We start from the raw sequence: 21,300 nt of genomic DNA on the forward strand, positions 1-21,300 counted from the left end.
AGACGATTGTTTATCAAGTTTAAGTGGTTTAGTCATTTGAAAATTGTGCCGAAAATATCCCAAAAACGATGTTGTTTGCGCGTATTTTTCGTGGTGGTTGCAGGGGGAGAGAACCAGCCATTATAAAAAAGGTATGCATTTATTTAAATGAAATACGAACATCTCATGTGTTATAAAACCTATCTGTGCTGTCAGCACATTGGCAATAAAAATTCACTTTGTCTTCTCTCAAAGAGACATTCAATGCATCGCAAACTGATCCTTTAAAGGTTACTTTATCTTAGATATACATAAAATTTATATACGCCTTTCATATAATTATCGGCTACGCATATACACCTAGATATTTGGAGCACTAAGCAAGAACTTAATATATGATACAGGGGTGTAGGATTACTGGATTAGGGATATGTTCAAGATTTGGGGGGAGCACGTTCACGAGTCGGCGAGTGAGAAAATTTTTGAAATTTGATTGCTCTAGGGTCTAATTCCACGGGCGCTTTTTCTCGGCGAAATGCGAAATATTTCGCCTGTTTCTTTTGAATTTCGACCACTTGAATAAATTAATTCGGCTTCATTGCTCACAATTTAAAAGAAGCAGGCAAAATATTTCGCATTTCGCTTGAAAATTTAGCCCGTGGAATTAGGGCTTTAGATCCTTGCTTTTGAAGTTGTTTTGACAGCAATTGCGCTAGATGATAACTAGGAACCTGCTAGGAAGCATGTCGCTTTTAAGAATTCTTAATTTTAATACTTTGTTTTAATGTCTCTTTGTCATTCTTTCGTGTCCCGTAAATTTAACGTTTGAAAAGCCCTTTTTTTGTTTTTTCAATTAAAATGTTATTTAATTGGTTCTTTTTTTGGACAGCGAGCGCTATCATTCTTGAGCTTGAATACAACAAGTTCTCTTCAGAGGAGCTCGAAGTTAAGCAAAAGGTATTGATTAAACCTCGGTTGTATAAACCTCTTAACTATTTGCGTAGTTAAATCGTAGTTGACTCAGAAATACACGACACTGATTGCTCAATTCTGTCACTAAAAGACACTAACTATAGTTAAAAGTTAACTACGTTTTTATACAACCGTCCTCGGCGTCAGAGCATTAGTTTTTCATTCACTCGCTCACAGTATCAAAAGTAGAAAATCGTACACTGATCAAAGCAAAAAGTTCAAGTGTAACAGCCCCTAAGACTTTTAGATTTAGAGGTTTGCACGTGCGTCAGGGGCGAGTTCTTTCTGACGGATTTCTAAAATTCTATTTTAAGCCAATGCATTTAGCTACAAACGTCATTGTGTGCGTGTACGTGCACGTATGTAGTATAAAGGCTCACACACACCGGACGTGATTCATTAACGCAACGCCGTGAGCTTTCAGTTTTTTGAAGCAAGTAAATCAAATTCTGGAAGGAAACTTTGAGAGGTTTTGGCCACAAACATGTCCAAAGAACGTATCATTCAGTAATTATCAAGAATATCATAACAAGGTGAAAATGAGTTGGTTTTGAAGACTCCAAAATTCGTAAAAATCGCGTCGCGTTGGCGGATCGCTTAGATTCTATATGGACATGAACAAGTACATGTATAAAAAAGCTAAAATATTTCAAAGACAGGTCCTATAATATAAAGATTTATCGATTTACGTATATCTCAGTTATCTCAGCAATCGATTGATAGTAATTCCCTTGCAGTCCAGTCTGTTCTCATAACGAATGGGATCCATTGGAGGAGGTGATTGTTGGCAGACCAGAGAACGCTTATGTTCCACCATTCACCATTGAAGTGAAGTCGAATACTCATCAGAAATATTGGCCCTTCTACCAACAACATGGCGGTAAGCCGTTCCCACGTGATCATGTCTCGAGAGCAGTGGAGCAAATCGATGAATTTTGCAACATTTTGGAGCAGGAAGGAGTGACCGTCCGTCGACCAAGTGTAATGGATCATGGCGAGGTACAAAAAATATTTTTAACTAAATGTGGAGGAATTTCTTTTGTTACCAATCAGCAAATTTATTTACATTTTCAGTCATTACAAGATTATTTGCATTTTTTTTCGTTTTTGTGTCATTTTCAGCACCGTTGGGCCTGTTTTCTTTGCAGGAGCAAAACCGTTACACCTCAGACTTAAAACTATGTGTAAGATTTTCTTGCTTTAGGAGTTTAGAACACCAGATTTCACTTCAACGGGGATGTACGCAGCGATGCCTCGTGATATTCTTCTGGTCGTTGGTGAAGAGATCATTGAAGCTCCAATGTGTTGGCGCTCAAGATTTTTTGAATACAGAGCTTATAGAGATCTCATGAAGGAATATTTTCATGCTGGGGCCACGTGGACAGTCGCTCCGAAAGCATTAATGGACGATGCTTTGTATGATAAGGTTATCAGTTCATATGTCAATTTTACGGGAGCGTCAGTTCCAAATAACATTGAACAATTTATCAGTTGATCAACTGACATTTTAGAAAACTCATTGAAAAACGTCTTATTCCCCTCTGACCTTTTCTTTCTGACCGAAACAACTTTCGCAATTCGTATTGGTCATTTTATTGACCTATCAAATTTAAATTTGTTCAATGAGCCATCCTGATTGGCCGATGAACGGGAAGTAAGGAATGTTTCAAGGCGTTTCCCAAAGCGTTTTCCAAAACAAACTCCGTAAATAGTAAATATCGCTAAAATGAACTTGACAATCAGAGAATGGCCACAGCCACCATATCTTTGCAAATTCTGCGTTTTAAACGTTTTAGGACTACCCGATAAACTCGGTCGAGGATCGTCACAAGTTGGCGGCCGAAGGCAAGTTCGTCACAACTGAACACGATATTTGCTTCGACGCAGCGGACTTCATGAGATGCGGAACAGATATTTTTGTTCAACGCAGCCAGGTACTATTTGGTTAATTTTCAAAGCAACTTTACTGCGCAGAATACAGTCTGCATTGGCGAAAAAAAAGTGATGAAAACTTAAAATATTTAGGTGACAAACAGTTTTGGTATTGAGTGGATGAGAAGACATTTGGAAACTAGGGGATACAGAGTTCATACCATATCCTTTGGTGACCCCAATCCCATGCATATCGACGCCACGTTTAACATCATTGGACCCGGTTTAGTCCTATCTAACCCCGACCGTCCTTGTCACCAAATAGACATGTTCCACAAGGCGGGATGGCACGTGGTTAAACCACCAACACCACTCATCTCTGATGATCATCCATTGTGGATGTCTTCAAAATGGTTGTCCATGAATGTTCTTATGTTGGATCCAAAGAGAGTGGTGGTTTCAAAATATGAATATCCAACACAAAAGGTGAGTCAGATTCTGGTGAGATTTTTAGGGATTTCAACACTTGCAGGCCTGTATTTCAATTTTCACTATTTTCCCTTTTACATGACAAGTTTGGCACTTTCTCAACATATACCTGCACTTATCCTACAGTAGCTGGTTTTAGCATGCTTATAGCCATGATTCATAAATTTATTTTAGATGTTTGAAGATCTGGGTATTGAATGCATCTTGGTGGATATTTCCTATGCCATGTCTTTGGGCGGAGGATTTCATTGCTGGACGACAGATGTGAGAAGACAAGGAACGTTAGAATCTTATTTCAACATTTGATTGCACAAAAACTGGTTAGTTGAGTTTTATGATGCATCCATTTTTACATACCAAGTTTTTTATTGTCTAGCTGACTCTTACAGTAGGCCAATTTTTAAATAAAACAATTTTCTATGATATATATATAATGACTTGATTGAAATAATGGGGGAATTTGTGCCAAGTGGTGGGAGGAGGGGGGGGTCTGACCCGACCTAGACTCATCTGACAGGGATCCGAATTGTGCAACTGATCAATTTAATTCAAGATTTTTTCAGAAGGGAACACAAAATACAAGTCATAATTATGTTAGTAAGAAATTTATTGAAATAATTTAAAGTTAAAAACAACCATAAAGAAGAGATCATCATTACAAAACTGATTCTTCAAACTATAAGAGATAACCAAATTGCTAAACAGTTAGAGGTTTGTAGATATACACAAACAATATCATTATTCACACATCACAACAATGTCTAAATGTCTTTCAGTCTACTTTATAACACGGGGTGCAATCATTTCTCCATGACTATAATACCTGCACTCGTTCGGAGGAGAAATCTTCAAAGTTTCCGTCGAAATGTTTTCCCGCTTGAAACCAACTTCAAGCAGTTTTGGTATTTGGGTTTCCTGAAACATCTTCGTAATGTTGCTATATGTTCCTTTCATATACTCACCCCATGATGTTAAATTGCAGTAGGTCAAAATGCCACCTACGGATTAATAACACAATCCTGTTTTATTTCAATAAGATAAGAACCTGAAGACAAGTGCAATAATAGGGGTGGCCATCAAGGCATATATACTAATGAATACTACAATTTGTAATATACAATTCTTACCCAGATGTGAAATCAAGCATATTCATACAATTAGCACTCGTATTCATTTGGTAATATGACAACCGTATACATCACTGATCACTGCACAAACAACATCCTTATTATGTAATTAGGGCCTTATAGTTGTACTAACCTGGTCTCAATAATCGGTATGCTTCTCTAATAAAAGGAAATTGATGGGTGTGCCAAGTTTCTTCAGACAAAGGATATGTATCGTATAAGATACCATCATAGCTTTCATCCTCTAACTTTGACACAACATCTTCCCACAGTCCTAAAAGTTGAACAATGTTTTCTCAACACACACATTGTCACATTACCTCTGCTATGGTTTACCTACTCCTTGGAAAACTTTACCAAGTTAATATTTAACTATTTAAGACAATATTTATATATTCGATTATTCGTCTTATGCCCGACTGATTTCTTTTGTACGCTATTGTTCCTGCGGGTAAAAAGAGCATGAATATATTTAATATACACCCCACGGCCCACAAGCATCAATATCTCCCAGTTAGCGTTTACCTTTCATTGGCGTTACTTTCGGTACAGCTCCGTCTGCAAACTTTTCCAATTTCTTATACACTTCTCCGTTGCATTCAATAATAACATGCTCTTTAATATCAAATTTCTGTATTGCTGTTGCCGAGATAGCCATGCCAAATCCTACTTCCAAAACTCGCCCACTATTTGAAGTCGCTATTTCTGCCAGCTTGTTCATATATGGCGTCTCCCAGCTCTCCATGACTGGTTTACCCATGATTTCCAAGTGCGTGTCCGTGTGTTTTGTCTCCGCCTTATCCCAAATATTTTTATAATCTTCTCCTTTTTCGTACACTGCTTTCTCGCATTCGGCCGCCATTTTTTTTCGGTTGACTGCGGAAATTATGCAAAAATCCAGCAACAACACCAAATAAGGAGAGGCCAGTGAGAGGTTGGTGCACAGAGAGAGAAATTTTTATATATCACTACATTCGAAGAACAAATAATATCGAATTATTTTAGAATAATAATATCGTTTAATAAATTATTCACCTGACAATTTGAGGTCCCTGGTTTGTTTTCCTTCAAAAGAAAGCAAATCTTGGTATTTTTTAATAATTCCTAGCTTTGTTTTGATGGCTCTTTGTCATTCTTTCATGTCCCGTAAATTTAATGCTCGAACGGTAAAGATGCACAATGTTTGAAAAAGGTCTCTTTCTGTTTTCATGGCAGTGAAAAGCAGCCCTTAGTATAAAAAACGCGATTGCCTATTAGCGTAAGCACCCTGGAGATTCTCTGTGGAAATGCACTCTTGTTATACAAGTAAGTGTATAAAAAAGGAAGGAGATAATAGGCAGTAATGTTTCAGTGTTAAACGAGGAATATTACTCAGATCTCGGAGCATGGATTCGAGAAAATGTCAAGCCAAGAAAAACTGAACAGTGGACAAAACATCTCGAGCAGTTTTGCATGGATGGTGACAGCTGGACTTCCTAAAATTGGATAAATCAGGCGTAACAGACACATATAGATGCATTCATATTTTGCGTCTCTCAAAATGGAAGAAAACTGAATTCGCTTTGCACGAAAAATATCGCAGATCGCTAGTGGAAACCTATCAGCTTTACACAATAACACAGAATATTGGAAATAAATGTCTTTTTGCTGTTGTCTACAAGTCAACTACTATTATTAAACTACAGTTAAAAGCGAGTATTCTGATATTGGGTTCTTTCATCTGTTTCACAGTTTTTCTTAATTTCTTCGTTTTCTCGTTCTACAGAGAGAGGTTTGCTTTTGTCATCGTCACTTCTCATTGTCTTCATAGTCATTGAGCATGAGAGGTCTTGCCTGCTCTCCGGCTCTACAGAAAGCGAATCGCGTTTTCCAAAGCAGGATTCCATTTCTTGATTGTGCGAAAAACCTTGGTTATCTTCTGGTTTTATCGAGAAAGGCTTGCTTTCGTCCACGTCACTGCTTGTCTTCAACGTGATTGAGAGGTCTTGGCTGTTTTCTGGCTCTGCAGAACGTGAGTTGCGTCGCTCTGTGCAAGGCTCCGGCTCTTGGCTGTGCGAAAAGCCTTGGTTATCTTCTGCTCTTACAGAGAAAGACTTGCTTTTACCAACGCCACTACTCGTTTTTTTCAATGTGATTGAGAGATCTTCGCTGCTTTCTGGATTTACAGATAGTGAGTTTCCTTGCTTTAGACAGGGTTCTTGGTTCTGAGAAAGGGCGTGGTTTTGATCTGGTATCACAGTTCGAGACTTGCCTTGGTCATGATGGCTGACTTTCTTCAAGGCGAAGGGTATTGAGAAATCTTGTCTGTTTTCTGGCAAAACAGAAACTGAGCAGCCTTGTTCTATACAAGGATCGCCTGTCTCCTTGTTCCGAGAAAAACCTTGCTGGTTTTCTGGATTATTAGTGGATGCGTTGTCTTGGTTAGATCCTAATTTACCTGCAGGGGGGTTAGCTTGGCCATCGTCATGAGCAGGCTTCACGGAACTAAGACCACGACTGATGACGTCGGCTGTTTTGCGATAGAAATAATGAAAAACTTCTTTGTATTCTGCACGAAATGCTGGACTGTATATCCCATAAAGGAAAGGATTGAAACAGCTATTCAGGAAAGTTATCATGACGCAGGTAAAATGAACGATCCCGTCCGGACTGAGAACACCATACTTAGTTAAGGTGAAAGTGACACGTCCTGGCATCCATCCGATGATCAGCGCGGAACATGCTAACCAGGCCACCACCGTTATTCTGCGAAGTTGAACATCCCGATTCGAGTTTAACCGAGGCAGCTTCTTCAGTGTGCAGTAAATATGAATATACAACACAACAATTGCGGTAAAAGGTATTAGAGTTTGCACGGTTAGAGAAATCCAAGTGACTTCCTCGTTCACTTGCGGTATGCTCGTCCACTGGCATCGCTTTTCATCTGCATTGTATTTCACACGAAAGGCAACACCGAGATTGACAGCAAAACCCCAAAACCATACAAAAATAATCGTATGAACTGCGTGTTTTGATTTCACTGAAAGATATGTAGTTGGTTTTACCACAGCGCACCAACGTTCCACAGTTAACGCGACGCATGTATATGCAGAAATGTAACCCATGTCAAAGGCGAGTCTTCCCGACCATATCATTTGACAGAATGCTTCGGCAGCTGTGTAACTGTAGGTCGGTATTGGCGGAAGATAGAGGAAACGGCTAAAATAAAATACGCACGTTTTAAAGAGTTATATATTTTATTATCTATCCAGCTTAACTTGTATTATTTAAAAAAGACATGCGGCCATACGAGAACGGTTTGTATTCAGACTCGATAGGTACAGACTCTATAGAACAGAAAAATTAGGCTGTATAGTTTTACGGCATGTTTACATGGAGCGAGTTATACTGGCTAGGCGTCAGGCGAGGTGAAAACTGCATATAATGAAAGACTAATCAGGTTAAGCCTTTGATGTGATGCGCTTTTTACCTCGCCTAGCCAAGATAACTCGCTCCATGTAAACAGGCCCTTAATTTTGTAATTAAAGTTTTATACTGCATGATAGTTGTTTACGAAATTGATGAGTCGTTTATGAGGTAATTTAGACCTAACTGTTTAGAGTATACACTTAGTGAACAACATTAATACTAAGTATAGTTAACTACTCAATTCAGTTGTTTTTAGCTGTTGTTTTGCATGCTCGGTTACTAAACGCCCTAAAACTAAATTCTATGAGCTTAGGCTATGAACTTGATTGTTTTTCAGTGTAAACAACGGGAGAGAGCTTTGGTGAGAAAATATAGACTTTCGTGAAATGTGGTAATCATTTATTGAGCACAGCAGCATCGAAGTGCCTTTGTACTCTACGAAAACCTCAAAGTTCAAAGGTAGGCCTATATATAGCCTCGTAGTTGTTAACACGCTTAAGAATTAGCTGTGCGATGGATGGAACTACCGTGGGTCTGTATTATATATAGGTATTTTTCTGGTAAATCACCAAAGCCATGCAACTCAATTTCCCTATAAATCACCATATAAGTCTTTCGGCTAGAATCTTTATAATCATTATATAAGTCACAAAGCGCAGGTCTAGATCTAGGTATGAATGGTACATAACGTCGGTGCAGTTTATGCGAAACATGCACAAATATCGCGTACCTATAACGTCTTACCTGAATATCAAAAAGATAGCAGTCAAAAAGTCCACAATCGCCAGGTTCAGGATAAAGACCATGTACGGTTGATTCAGGAACTTTTTCCGTCGAATGAGCAGAACATAAATCACTAAGGAGTTCCCAACTAAAGCAATGACAACAATCAGAGCATACAGAGGGAATGTAGCCCAGGAGTATTCGTGAGATCCAGACATTGTTGTGAAACTGTTTCAGCAATACAATGAGCTCCAAGTATAGAAACAATATAATTTCAATGAAATTAGCCCGTATCACAATTTAAGTTTTGATTATCATAATGATGTAATTATATCCAAGCACCGCCGTTATAACAAACAGCTCAAACTTAAGGTGTGAGTGTTTTTTCCGTTGAACATCAAATGATATTGATCTAAGTGAGAGTGGTAGAAACAAAGGTTTAAAGGCCTCTCTATGGGCACCTAGTTTCCACCAAAACAACAGACTACATATGCATACGTATATCAAAGACGTGCTTATACGAATACTGATAACTATATTTTAATATTCATAGAAAAAAAGATTGTTTACATCATTTGCTTAAATTCTTTACTCTAAAGTGAAAAAAATTAACTCGTTATCTTATGTGAGGCACTCTCTCATGTGATAGCATCAAAATATATATCTCAAGTATGTACTGTGTGATTGTTAATAATGGAACATTCTTGTACAAATTCTTGAGCTACTTTCTGTCCTTTCTACCTAATGATTTCACAATAAAGTAGGTATGAGATCTATCACATAGAAAATATTTATAGGGTTGATATATTTTCTACCACCTTACTTTAAGTTAACGATAATTCCTTGGATAACCTCGGAATGTATATTTGTTCACTTCTTGGGATTGGGTGTGGTCATGTTTGGGGATATGCAACTAAGAACATTCTCCTGAGAAGAAACCTTATCTTTGTTATAAAATCCATTTAAAAGATGCAAAATATGCTGACAAGCTGGAGTGAGATTTCTTTCTGAGTATTTCTGGTAACTTCATAGCTTTGCAGGAGGTGCCCAGTTCCTTCCCTCTGTCGGGAAGGCTTGGCGACTCACTGATCATCGTGTTTTTCATCGTTTAAGAAAGACAAAAAGTATTAAACTTCATTCTTATGGGGCTGCATAAGCTTTGAAAATATTAGCATTCATTTATGGAACTAGTTTATGATAACAGCCAAACTGATTCGCATCAATTCCAAGGCTGTTTCAAGGAGGTAATCTCACAAAGACCAGTCTATATATATATAGGTATCGGAGGTTCAAAGCAATTAAATATTAAATGAGGTTCTTAGGGCAAACATCAATCATCAATGTACGTGCTAGCATGCACAACTTTCCCTAGTGATGCTTGAAAATTATTGCAATTATACATGAAGAGGACACTTCATCGTTTCATTGTAAACACTAGAGATTTTCGTAGCAGGGGGCAGCATTAAACAATGCAGACGGAATACATGAACGGCGGGCAATTAGTAACACTTAACGTTACAGAAAATACGATATATACTGACACAGATACGATAAACTTGTATTTCATATTTCGTATACATCTAGATGTAAGCATCAATTATTTTTTTCCTGAAACATGCACCAAAAAATTTTATAGAGCAAACTGTGAATACAGAATTACTTTTTTAAAACAGATAGTAGCAATATCCATTTCAAATATTTGCATTGTCATCAAATATATATTTATATAGTTCAGAAGTATTGACGAAAGCCCTTGTAGGTCGAATCGGGATTTTTTCTTGTATATTTCAGGCAATTGCCATGCTAGATTCGATACTTAAAGAAGCTATAGTCAAAGATAATCATGGACATCATCTTTTTGTCGAAAAACATAAGAATTTCTTGTCGTATCTCGTTCTTGTTGAAGGTATATTTTGATTCTAAGGATCTTGTAAAGGCATCGTGAACTAGTATGGGAGCGTATTCTAGACTAAAATATATTAGGTAAAGTTTTTAGAATTCAATATTTTTATTCGTTGAACTGTTGCCTGGGCGCGTTGTAGACAACATCGTTGCCGCTGATTCTCACAGTAGCAACCACGGCTCCTTCCGTCTTGAAACTCCATTCGACCTCCCCCGTTGTGGCACGTAATGCGACCATTTCCCCCCGGATTGAACCCACGTATAGCAAACCGTTTGTAGCCAGCCTCGGCGAGGAGAATATTTCTGATTCATCGATATTTTTGGACCAAATGATATCACCGTTATCAGAGTTCATATGAAGTACCATACCACCTCCTGTTGCAAGAAACATGCGCCCGTCGTCCAAGACCAGCGGTGATGATCGAACTTCTGGGATGAACACTAAGATATATAATAAAGATGCTCGCTTATCGTCAATTCGTCAAGAAACGGGGAGAAAGAAAAGGGAATAAAGTAGGCGGAGTAATTAACCAGGTATTCTACAGTATGAGAGAACGAATGTTCAGGTTCTATATAGAGATCTCATATATACTGCCTGATCGTGAGCTTTTATGTCCTCAAGGGTCTGGGGATAAAATGGCGCGAGAGGAGATGCTCTGTTGTTTAATTCTACTCACCAGACTTTTTCCATTGTATACGACCGCTCTCAATGTTAATGCTGTACAGTGTTCCTTCAAGACAAGCGACATACATGATTCCAGATGCTCTATGGATAGAAGGGGACGAGTATACCTCCGACTGTACTTCTATTTGCCACAATTGCTCTCCATTATCCAAACGTATCCCATGGCATGTTGCTTGGACGGTACAAAACACGACTATATTACGTTTTTCGTCGATAGCCGCAGAGGCGAAGATTCCACCAATCAAAGATGACCAGACAGTCTTTCCAGTCTCCCCATCAAGCGCGTAAACCAGACCCGTGCCAGGCTTTTCAGCGAGCCCTCCGGTAAATACAAGTTTTCCTCCAGACGCCAAAGCGGGCGTGGCCCACACAGGAAACCCAATATCTGCTTGCCAAATCAAGTCACCAGAGGAGCTGACGCAATACATGTGGCTGTCAAGGCAACCGAAGTACAAATTTCCAGAGTCGCTTAATCTGACCGACGAGGTAATAGGACCACCGACGCGAAATTTCCATATAAGGGAACCATTAGTTGCATGAAATGCTCTCATGTATTCGTCATCCGCTCCACAGTATACCACTGACCCGTTTACCAAACAAACCGAGCCAGTCTCGTCAGCAGTTTGATGTTTCCAAAGTAGGGAACCATTATTCCCATCTAAAGCGTACATCCAGTGATCGTCCGAACCGAAATATATAGCAACATCATTTTCAAGGTCGACAGCACGTTCTACCACAACAGACGGGTTGTCAATGATCTCTGCCTTTGCAGCAGCCTTGGTCTTGTCTTGGGATTGCTAAAAATCATTGAATACAAGTCTTAAAACTGGAAGAGCAAAATGCAATCTGTGAACTCAATCTTTAACACAAATCTTAGCCCCCCACATTTCCAATTCTACTCTTCAACCTCACCAAATATTCACTGTTCTATACTCTTAACTTTTATCATAATCCCGGCTCCTAAGTCCCCAAAACAACTTACAGATTTCTCAATAGCTTCAGTTAGCTCATCTTCATCGATCTGTCCTTGTAAGTCACGTATCGTGCTGACATCATCGGCGTTTAGAGGCACGTACTGCGCAGCAAAGTTCAACGCGATGTGTTTGGCATTGCTTGAACGTGGTACCACGATCACATTTTCCCACAAGGCCCAACGTATCACGACCTGCGCAACTGAGGCGTCGTAACGTGCGGCGATGCTGGATAACACTTGGTTCTCCAACACTGGGTTGTATGGCAGACCAATGTCTGACCAGGAGCGGCCTAGAGTGCTAAAGATACGGAAATCGGATCACGGAAAACGGATCACAAAACCATCATAACGGTTGTTGAATTCAGTCATTCAGAGTAATTTATTTTACAAAGCAGAGTATTATACATTTTATAAAAAATATCAAGTGTAAAGTAACGAAGAAACGCGTTACATCTTCTTCACTGATCTTAAGAAGTGTAAAGAATATTTACTGTAACACCACGTACCTATATCCCATGTATGCAATGCCATGATCTTGGCAAAACTGCCTCGTTTCAATGTCTTGTATAAACGGGTCAAACAGGTTTTGTACTACGGATGGTTTGTGACGAGAGATCTCCAATAGTCGCAAAAGATCACTCACTTCAAAATTACTAACTCCAATACTCCGCACTTTACCTGCAGGAAACGATTCATCACTTTCGATATTGTACCCGAGTGATCTTAAATGGCGGGAATGGACTGGGACCAGTTGTCAAATAAAAATCCATTTCTCCGTTGAAACAGCTTAATGTATATCTTAAAATATACTTTATCTCGCTCTCAAATTTATGTCAGAGCTATAGTTCTTATAACTGAACATAATTACAAGATCTAAAACCAACAGTTTCATAAACTTTGACTCAAAATTATTCATATTTCACCTTGATCAACAGCATTCTCCAGTTCAAACCACGCATCTTCCCATGTTCTAGTAGATGATTCTGCTGCCCCGTTGCAAGACAAACGGCCATCTTCCTCACATTCCATTGCGTGGAGTAACATCACATCAATGTAGCTCACCTGTAGAGTAAGGTATGTGTACTGAGAGTTATTTGCGTCTTAGAGGTGAGTGTATTGGGTGGTGCCCGCACTATGTCTGTATTAAGGAGGTGACTATATTAGAGAGGTGTGCATATTAGAGAGGTGTCTATGTTAGGTAGGTGTTCCGTATTAGAGAGGTGTCCGTATTAGAGAGGTGTCTATATTGAAGAGGTGACCCTATTAGGGAGGTGACCATATTAACGAGGAGTCCCTATTAAAAAGATATGGTGCTGTCCGGAGAGATGTCTGTGTTTGAAACACAAATCATTTTAGAGAATGGTGATCATATTAGAGAGATGACCACATTACAGAGTTATTAATCTTAAAGCGTTTCATATTCCATATTAGAGAGTGTGTAAAACCAGAGCTATTGAATGCTTGAATTTAATTACCCTAAGTTTTTCAAGAGATTGTTCAACCGACTGTATGGTAGCACCAGCTTTATGAAAATCTTTAGGATGTATCTTATCCACAATTATGATTTCCTCTCTAGGTATACCACTAATTTCTATTGCTTCTCCAATTGCTTCTTCATTCTTGTAAGCTACAGCTGTATCAAATAACCTAACAGAACAAAATATTAGGATTAGAGCAACGACATTTATCTTGAACAAAGACTGAGCATAGCGAGTTTGTCGTGGAATTCCCTAATATTTTAAAACGTAAATTCCACTGTAATTTAGATATCAAATTGCCAATGGACTGTAAGAAGATGAACATCTTGAGCCTGAATGAACTATGACTTGTCTGTTTTATCAATTGTAACACTTGCCTGTATCCAGACTTTAATGCCGTCAGCGTAGATACCTTTGCTTCATCTGTTAGGAAACCAGTTCCAAATCCCAAGAGAGGAACTATAAAATGATACCCAGTATATAAATTTCTTTCACAAGGGACAGCTTTTCAGGAATGATTGATCAAACCTGTAATGCAACGCACTCAACTTGCACTCACAATATTTTATCAACTTTGTACTTACTTTCATAACCTGATAGCATCTTTAGTTTCTTTACTCCCATTTTATATTTTTCTAACGATGGCATATCCCATTTGCTTTCATCTGGCCAATAATATCTTCCCAGTGGCTGATTTTGATTCCTGCATGCGATAGTCTCTGGATACTCTTTTACGCACTCCTCAAATAATTCAGCATGCCTAACAACCTCCTCCATTTTCTACATTAATTGTTGATAATAATTTTATAGGAAACTATGTTTTTCTATCCTGAAATTTCATGGGGAAGGTTGGGGATGATTGAGGAGTCAGTGCTGTAATGATATACAAACAAGGGATATATGTGAACTAGCATATACTTACAAACTCTTCAGATGAGTTACTGCATTCTGTTGAAAATTGTGAAAACCATAAGCTGATTCCAATATTGGGAGAATCATATGACCTAACTTGATGCCACCATAACTGTGGGTTGTAAAGAGCATCGCCAGCTTCAAGAGTAACCTAAAAACAACCAAAGGGCACACCAATGACTTAATGGAATCAATGTACAAGATTGATAGGTGATGACGGTGTAAACTGTAAAGCAGGTCAGGATTAAGGAATTGTTGGACATGCTTAATTGATGTACGATAGGCTTATTAATTAATGTACATCACCTACAACAGCTAGATACATCACCTACAACAGCTAGATACATCACCTACAACAGCTAGATACATCACCTACAACAGCTAGGTACATCACCTACAACAGCTATAGATACATCACCTACAACAGCTAGGTACATCACCTACAACAGCTATAGATACATCACCTCATGAAAAGCTACACCAGCCACACCCGGATATTTGACGAGGTCCACATTCTCAGGATCAATAGGAGACAGCCCTGGAACCGTGATATACTCGTCTGCATGAAGTCTTGCGCTGTATGATGTATTTGCAATCAACAGAACCTTTTTTCCAGACAAAACTGTCAGAATATTTTCATAGCCATCCTGATGTAATACATAACTTGTTCCACCATTACTGTACAGCAAATGGATGCTACTAATTTTCGTCATTATCTCTTCACATTGTAAACAGAATGGAACTGCAATATCCTTCGTTAAATTACTTTGAGGAAATGCACTATCAAGATACACCTCTTGGGTCTTATAAATATCAAAAAACTCATTCAGTGTTATAGTTTTCTTTATTGGAGGCTTGCGTTCATATCGTTTGGTGAAATCTACCTCAAATAGCACATCACCATATTTCGATCTCATATACGTTTCATTTTTCCAGTATTCAAATGCTGGCCATTGCTTGCAAGCACCGCGGATGATGAGGGGCCTCCGTTTGCGGACAAAGTTTTCATAAAAATCCTTTCCATTGGGGAAATAATCAAGTTCATCAATTTCTCCATGTAATATCTTCCCTTGTTCTCCGAGTTTGCCTGAATGATGGAAAAGCTTTAAATCCGCTTCTGATAACGGAGTTACACTTTCCCCATTGTTCAGTTCATGCCTGTCAAATGTATAAGTAACATATCCAATGTCTTTCAAAAGCAACAAAATGAGTGACAATGTAACAACAATCATTTCAGTGTGAGATTAAAAACAGTCTTGTAATAAGTCCCGCGCACTAGCGATAGACAAGTCAGTGTTCCTCTTTCTTTCAAAGATATATTATCCAGATTATGATGAAGTATATATTAGCGACGTATGATTATAATGCTATTATGTGTGTAGTAAAACATCTGCCCGGACTGGCCCTCCATTAATTATTTCCCCGCAATTCGCATATATAAGACAGCGTTTCATTATCCCACACAAGCAATTATGAACTTTTCTTCCTTCTCTTTCGATCATATATCAACACGATGCCAGCGTTAAACTTTTAGAAACAAACTGTCAGGCATAATTAACCTTTGAAATCTACGGTAGTACTTCCTGTCACAGGGCTGTCAATGATGTTTTGTTTATTATTATTCATTTTTCTCCGCTTCTTGCGCGCTTGAATTTTGCGGAAATAGTAAATTTGATACCCTGAAAGTATTTTTATGTGTGTTTTTCAAAAAGTCCTTCTCAATCTTTGAAAAATTTTATCACATATGCAGCCGTTTCATCTATTTAATAATAATACACTTTACAAGCATTGTAAACAAAAGCCTCCAAAGCACCTGCAATGCAATCATTTGCAAATCTCACAAAGAAAAACATGAAAAAAATATCCGTCTCTTTTCTTCAAACTGAGTTGAATTTCACTTTGAAATAAATAAAATATAAACTACGATTTTAAGACGGAATAATCCTGGGTCATTGACAATGACAAAAGACGATGAAAAATTGTAGGTAAAAATGCACTAAAAATAATTTATAATTTGTAGTAAAAAAAACGAAAACTGTTTTTCAAAATGTTTTTCAAGAATTGCGCAGAATTAAAATGCTACGGCGCGCGTCGCAATGGTCGGAACTTGTTTACCTCGGGGGTGTTTTACAGAGATCAATTTACCCTAGGTTACTTCGCACCATACGAACTAAAATCCCAGTTCTTTTACCCCAGTCACATCATAGTAATCGAAAAAAATAAACATGAACAACAACGGTACGCTTTGAGACAAGTTTTTCCATCGGCATGAATTTATCGAAGCAACTGTCACATCAAACCAATGGAACCTGAACGTAGAAGCATAAAAGAGACCAGTTCGCTATCGAAAAGTCGGAAAGGTCCACGGACTTGTTATGGTGCGACAAGACAGCCAGAGAGTTCAGCCGATTACAAGCTTGCTGTTCATAGTCTTGATCAGTCTGATACCTTACAAGGATTAGCGATAAAATACGGTGTTACGGTAGGTACACTGTGTATTTTAACAAAATTTGTATTGTCGAATATTTGTATTTTTAGTAAGTATAGTGGTTTGTGTTGGGAATCTTTGATCTGATCTCTCGCCTTCTTTAGTCACAGTGAATGTAGCATACATATAAAGTCATAAAAGATATTTAAATTTTATAAATTTTACAAAGGCTTCTTTCTAATTATAATCGACAAAAAATTCTTAAATTATTTGTGATTTTTTCATGACAAAATGTTCAACTAAAGAGTGTTAAGTACTGCATTGTAAATTTATATCAAGAGACTGTTGATTTTTACAGAAAAGTAAAATCATCTTAAATCAATCAAACTCACTGAGTAATCGAAAGTTATTTGTTGCAGCAGGAGACACGCATTGATAGTTTCGTTAAAACTGATTAAGGAGCTTTTCAAGTAAAATAAGGAAGTCCAGGCTGATGTAATTCACATAAATCTCACTGTAGGATACAATAAAAATGCCTCTTATTAATGGATCATTAAAGGGCTGACAGATAATTTCAGGGGAAATTACCAGACTTTCAATTACAGATTGCCTACTTTATTACAAATTATGTTCGTTGAAGCATGCAAGCACCTTGTATGCTGTAGGAAAGATATCATATTCTACCTCAGTTCACTCAAAAAGTGAATGATATAATTTTATATTATGCTGCATCTGTTTTCAGGTAGAGCAGATCAGGAGAGTGAACAAACTATGGACTAATGATAATATTCACATTTTGAAAACTTTAAACATACCAGTCAAGTTGACTTTTGGTGATGGCTTAACAGAGGCCACATCTTGTGATGATGGTCAAAGTATATCCATGGATAAAAAACTACAAGGGCCACATGAATGTGACAGCGAAGAAAGTGTGGACTCTGGGGTACATGAGGTTCACCATGGGGATATAAGTATTGATGTAGAAGGACATTCACAAGCTGAGAGCTCAAGGACAAAGAGAGCCATGTCAAAAAATGAAGATGATTCATTGAACTCATTCTTAAAAAAGTTTGATGGTGATATGAAAGCTTCAATACAAAAGGCAAAGAAACAAAGGTACTTCTGGCAATTCTTTATTTCAAGAGATTTCCAGATTACTTTTATCTCTGAAACCACTCCTTTGGAGCAAAAAATAATGAATCTAATATCTAGCTATCCTTCAAAGAATAATTTCTATGTACATACCTATGTGTATCCTAGCTTTTCATTACTTTTAAACATACTGTACGTAGATATATAACTGAACGCTAAAGTTTTTTGTTTCTTTATTCAGATCAAGTAGCGTACCTGCATTGATCAACAACCTAGAAGCAAACCACGAAAAAGAAAGATCAAAACGACACAGTCAAAAGGACAGCAATCATGTTCGGTTGAAAAGCAACCGTGTGTTAAGGACTAAGAATTCATCACAAAGTGATAGTGGTTCTCATGACGATTTATTTGAACTATGAAAGGGTTGAATATTTGGATAAAATGATTGGGGAAATGATTGAAATACAATTGGTAGACATCCACCTCATTGGCTTGTCTGTTGCCTGCCTTTGTGGATGAAAAATTCAGTAAATGTGGCCAGTAATTTTTGCATGCATAAGAGAGCTTACTCTGTCTCTGTAGAAAATGGCATTCAGCAGAGAAAATATCAGCTGCACCTTTCAATTGTAAACCTTTTAACTCATGTCAATTCATAGTTTCTCATTAGTTTTTTCATGTGAATAATCATAGCATATTGAAACATGGTAGTATAATATAAATACTTGACTGATTGGCTATATATATGCAATGTTGTACATTGAATAAAAATTCTATGTTTATTACGTAAGTCTCGCAATATATATTTACACTTGAAATAATTTGCGCAGTGTGTTGACATCTCCTATGTGGTATTAATTTGCGCGTTTGTGTTGAATGCGCGCTATTAGGTGGAGTGCTTACCCATCTTTTCATTACGGTGACGTCATAATTAGCATATAGAGCGCGCGCGTGCTCCTCGGTTTTGATAACTTTGAAGAAAGAATCAAATATACGAAAGATGGAGAGGGTTGAGGATGACGATGATAGTGATATCGATACGGAAGAAATAAAAGGGCAACTAAAGACAATGCAAGATGCTCTGCAACGCCACTTTGGACATCACAAAGTAAGTGAAAGAAGAAGTATGACCTAGGGACCCGGTTGTTCAGAGCCGGAATACCCGCTATACCTGGATTTAATTTTAGTTAAATTTAACCTATTTTTATGTATGTATTTATGGATGACTGTTTTGTTCAAGACTTCGGAAGTATTGGAAGACAAAATCACTGTTAAATCGGGAAAGATTTCTGAGACAAACCTGCCATTGCCCTGCTTTTGACTGCATGACATTATTTTAATTCCTTGGTTTTTCATTTTTTTTCCAATCTGCCAGGACGTTGCAAGATTAAAAAGTGAGGGGATTTACGGTGGAAAAAAGGAGTATGTCGTGGTAACGCCAAACCTAGCTCGTTCCACGCCCAGCGAGACATTACTTGCCATGCGCGAAGAGCTGGAAGCTGAGCGGAAGAGGAGAATGGAACAGCTAACTGATGACGGTGATGATGAAGATTCTAAAATGACATCTGAGGCGAAAAAAGTTGTTAATGAAGAACTGTTACATTTGTTTGCTTTTCATGACGTAAGTTGAGTAAGCATGGTGCATATTGCCATATTGTTCAACTTAGAAATTCTCGGGATTTCCACGGATCTCCATGGAGAATCTTTGACTGACTTTGAGAACTTTTCATAGTTTTTGCATCGCTTTCAAACAGTCTTGTTTAAAAAATTTACCCAGTCAAAAAGTCTTTAAACATTCTATTAAAAACGTCCTAGAAAACGGAGCCATAGTTAAGAGCCAAACGCTGATTGAACTTATTGCGTGTTCTATTTTGAATGTAACCAAAGCTAGGTATGTGCTTTATACGAGATTTTATATAAATTTTACCTGCTTTATCTCCAGTCAAAATATCAAGTGGAAAATGAGCAATCTCGTCAGAAGGTCGAAGATGCAAAGGAAATCATGCACGCTGAGCTGTTGCGAAGGTCTGCGCAGAAAGTCGTCGATAAGGAAGTCGAGAAGGAGAGGAAACGGAAATTGGAAGAGCTGGACAAGATGATGCGAGGGGAAGGCGAGAATGAGGCTGATATTGCTGAAGCAAGCGAGAATTTAACGAGAGTTCAAAATGACCTCAAGAACGCGTTTAAAGTTGCCACAGTAAGTGTCTCAGACTGACTGGATCAAGCGTTAAGTAAGTCGTCGATCGTATATCGCCGGTTGATACTTGTAATGAACGGACTACGTTTTTTGAGTACTTGGTGCATTCAAAAGAGCCGGATAATCAGACCTTCCTTTACATTACAAGGGCGAACGAACATTTGTCAGACTAATACTCAGTCTCTTTAGTTTTTAAATTGCTTCAGCCACACACTCTGTAAAATGTAAACATGAAGTCATCAAGCTAGACACACCCACAATTTCTTTCACAAGGACACTTATGATAACTGACACAAAGTGCGTAAAAAACACGCTGATTCCAGTGGCTTATGTAATTATGTTTATATTAAGAAAACAAAAGAGAATAAGGACGTTGCAACTCAGAGAAAAAGCGAAGAAAACAAAGAAAAATTGCTGCAAGATATCCGCCGGAAATCAGCCGTCTCTTCGGCGAAGGACCTTTCCAGTAAAGAACAACAGCAAAGGATTGCGGAGTTTGATGAGCGCATGCGCGACATGTTGAGTGATAGCTCACGTGATCTTTTAGTCAATGTCCAGGAACAGTTATTGGGATTATTCTCCAGACTGAAGGTGAGATTTGTTTTCGAGGAAACGCGTCTGGCACGTGTGCTGGCTCGTGCCAGGAAGAGCCATTGTTGAATACGCTTTTTTGCTTACACAAACAGAGGGATAAACAGGTTCAGAAAGTCATGGATATCGACAAGACAAAAGAGAACAAAGCTCGGATGCAAGAGGAACTTGTTCGTACAGCTTCAAGTAAAATGGCGGACCGTCAAGCGAATGCAGAGCGTGCTCGCCGTATGTCGGAGAGTAAGAGTCAGGACGAAGATATTGAAAGGCAGGAGACGATCGAAATGCTCTTGAATGTCCAGAAACAGCTTTTGGATACCTGTGGCCATGTGCAGGTGGGGTCATGAGCTGATAAACAGAGCCTTGAATCCAGTGCACGGTACTAGTGTATGTTGACCCTTCCCACTTGTTAAGTATTCTGATCTATATTAACTCCATTCACTAGAAAGAAAATTTAAAACAAAACGCAAAACTG

At 38.2% G+C, this 21,300-nt stretch overlaps 5 protein-coding genes across 6 annotated transcripts; 3 read left to right on the forward strand and 2 right to left on the reverse strand.

The window, feature by feature from the left end:
* Window positions 1-57: 57 nt before the first annotated feature.
* LOC114525311 (glycine amidinotransferase, mitochondrial-like) lies at window positions 58-8,293 on the forward strand. Of its 2 annotated transcripts, XM_028546567.1 has the most exons (8): window positions 58-131; window positions 869-936; window positions 1,689-1,950; window positions 2,156-2,377; window positions 2,748-2,885; window positions 2,977-3,309; window positions 3,487-3,632; window positions 8,185-8,293. In XM_028546567.1, the coding sequence occupies exons 1-7, from the start codon at window positions 69-71 to the stop codon at window positions 3,616-3,618; spliced, it is 1,218 nt and encodes a 405-aa protein (XP_028402368.1). In that variant the 5' UTR covers window positions 58-68; the 3' UTR covers window positions 3,619-3,632; window positions 8,185-8,293. The 2 variants fall into 2 exon arrangements, with proteins under 2 accessions (XP_028402368.1, XP_028402367.1); XM_028546566.1 differs by lacking the exon at window positions 8,185-8,293 and having other exon boundaries at window positions 3,487-3,701.
* Window positions 3,912-5,305, reverse strand: LOC114525313 (guanidinoacetate N-methyltransferase-like). The gene is made up of 3 exons (XM_028546569.1): window positions 4,965-5,305; window positions 4,573-4,713; window positions 3,912-4,310 (listed from the first exon to the last, which is right to left on the reverse strand). The coding sequence occupies exons 1-3, from the start codon at window positions 5,299-5,301 to the stop codon at window positions 4,090-4,092; spliced, it is 699 nt and encodes a 232-aa protein (XP_028402370.1). The 5' UTR covers window positions 5,302-5,305; the 3' UTR covers window positions 3,912-4,089.
* Window positions 8,294-10,137: 1,844 nt separating the features above from the next.
* LOC114525471 lies at window positions 10,138-16,130 on the reverse strand. Its single transcript, XM_028546834.1, has 10 exons — window positions 14,985-16,130; window positions 14,531-14,671; window positions 14,193-14,388; window positions 13,986-14,067; window positions 13,606-13,777; window positions 13,054-13,192; window positions 12,637-12,808; window positions 12,140-12,428; window positions 11,150-11,954; window positions 10,138-10,913 (listed from the first exon to the last, which is right to left on the reverse strand). The coding sequence occupies exons 1-10, from the start codon at window positions 15,750-15,752 to the stop codon at window positions 10,579-10,581; spliced, it is 3,099 nt and encodes a 1,032-aa protein (XP_028402635.1). The 5' UTR covers window positions 15,753-16,130; the 3' UTR covers window positions 10,138-10,578.
* Window positions 16,131-16,717: 587 nt separating this feature from the next.
* LOC114525442 (lysM and putative peptidoglycan-binding domain-containing protein 2-like) lies at window positions 16,718-18,822 on the forward strand. Its single transcript, XM_028546796.1, has 3 exons — window positions 16,718-17,002; window positions 17,691-18,064; window positions 18,282-18,822. Exons 1-3 carry the CDS (start codon window positions 16,823-16,825, stop codon window positions 18,457-18,459), a joined length of 732 nt encoding a protein of 243 aa, XP_028402597.1. The 5' UTR covers window positions 16,718-16,822; the 3' UTR covers window positions 18,460-18,822.
* A 215-nt stretch (window positions 18,823-19,037) lies between these two features.
* On the forward strand, window positions 19,038-21,172 carry LOC114525357 (coiled-coil alpha-helical rod protein 1-like). Its single transcript, XM_028546620.1, has 5 exons — window positions 19,038-19,145; window positions 19,413-19,658; window positions 19,980-20,234; window positions 20,586-20,825; window positions 20,921-21,172. The coding sequence occupies exons 1-5, from the start codon at window positions 19,038-19,040 to the stop codon at window positions 21,170-21,172; spliced, it is 1,101 nt and encodes a 366-aa protein (XP_028402421.1).
* Window positions 21,173-21,300: the final 128 nt, after the last annotated feature.

Source organism: Dendronephthya gigantea, unplaced genomic scaffold, assembly GCF_004324835.1.
Source record: "Dendronephthya gigantea isolate DGI-Jeju-01 unplaced genomic scaffold, DenGig_1.0 000034F, whole genome shotgun sequence".
Lineage (NCBI taxonomy): Eukaryota > Metazoa > Cnidaria > Anthozoa > Malacalcyonacea > Nephtheidae > Dendronephthya > Dendronephthya gigantea.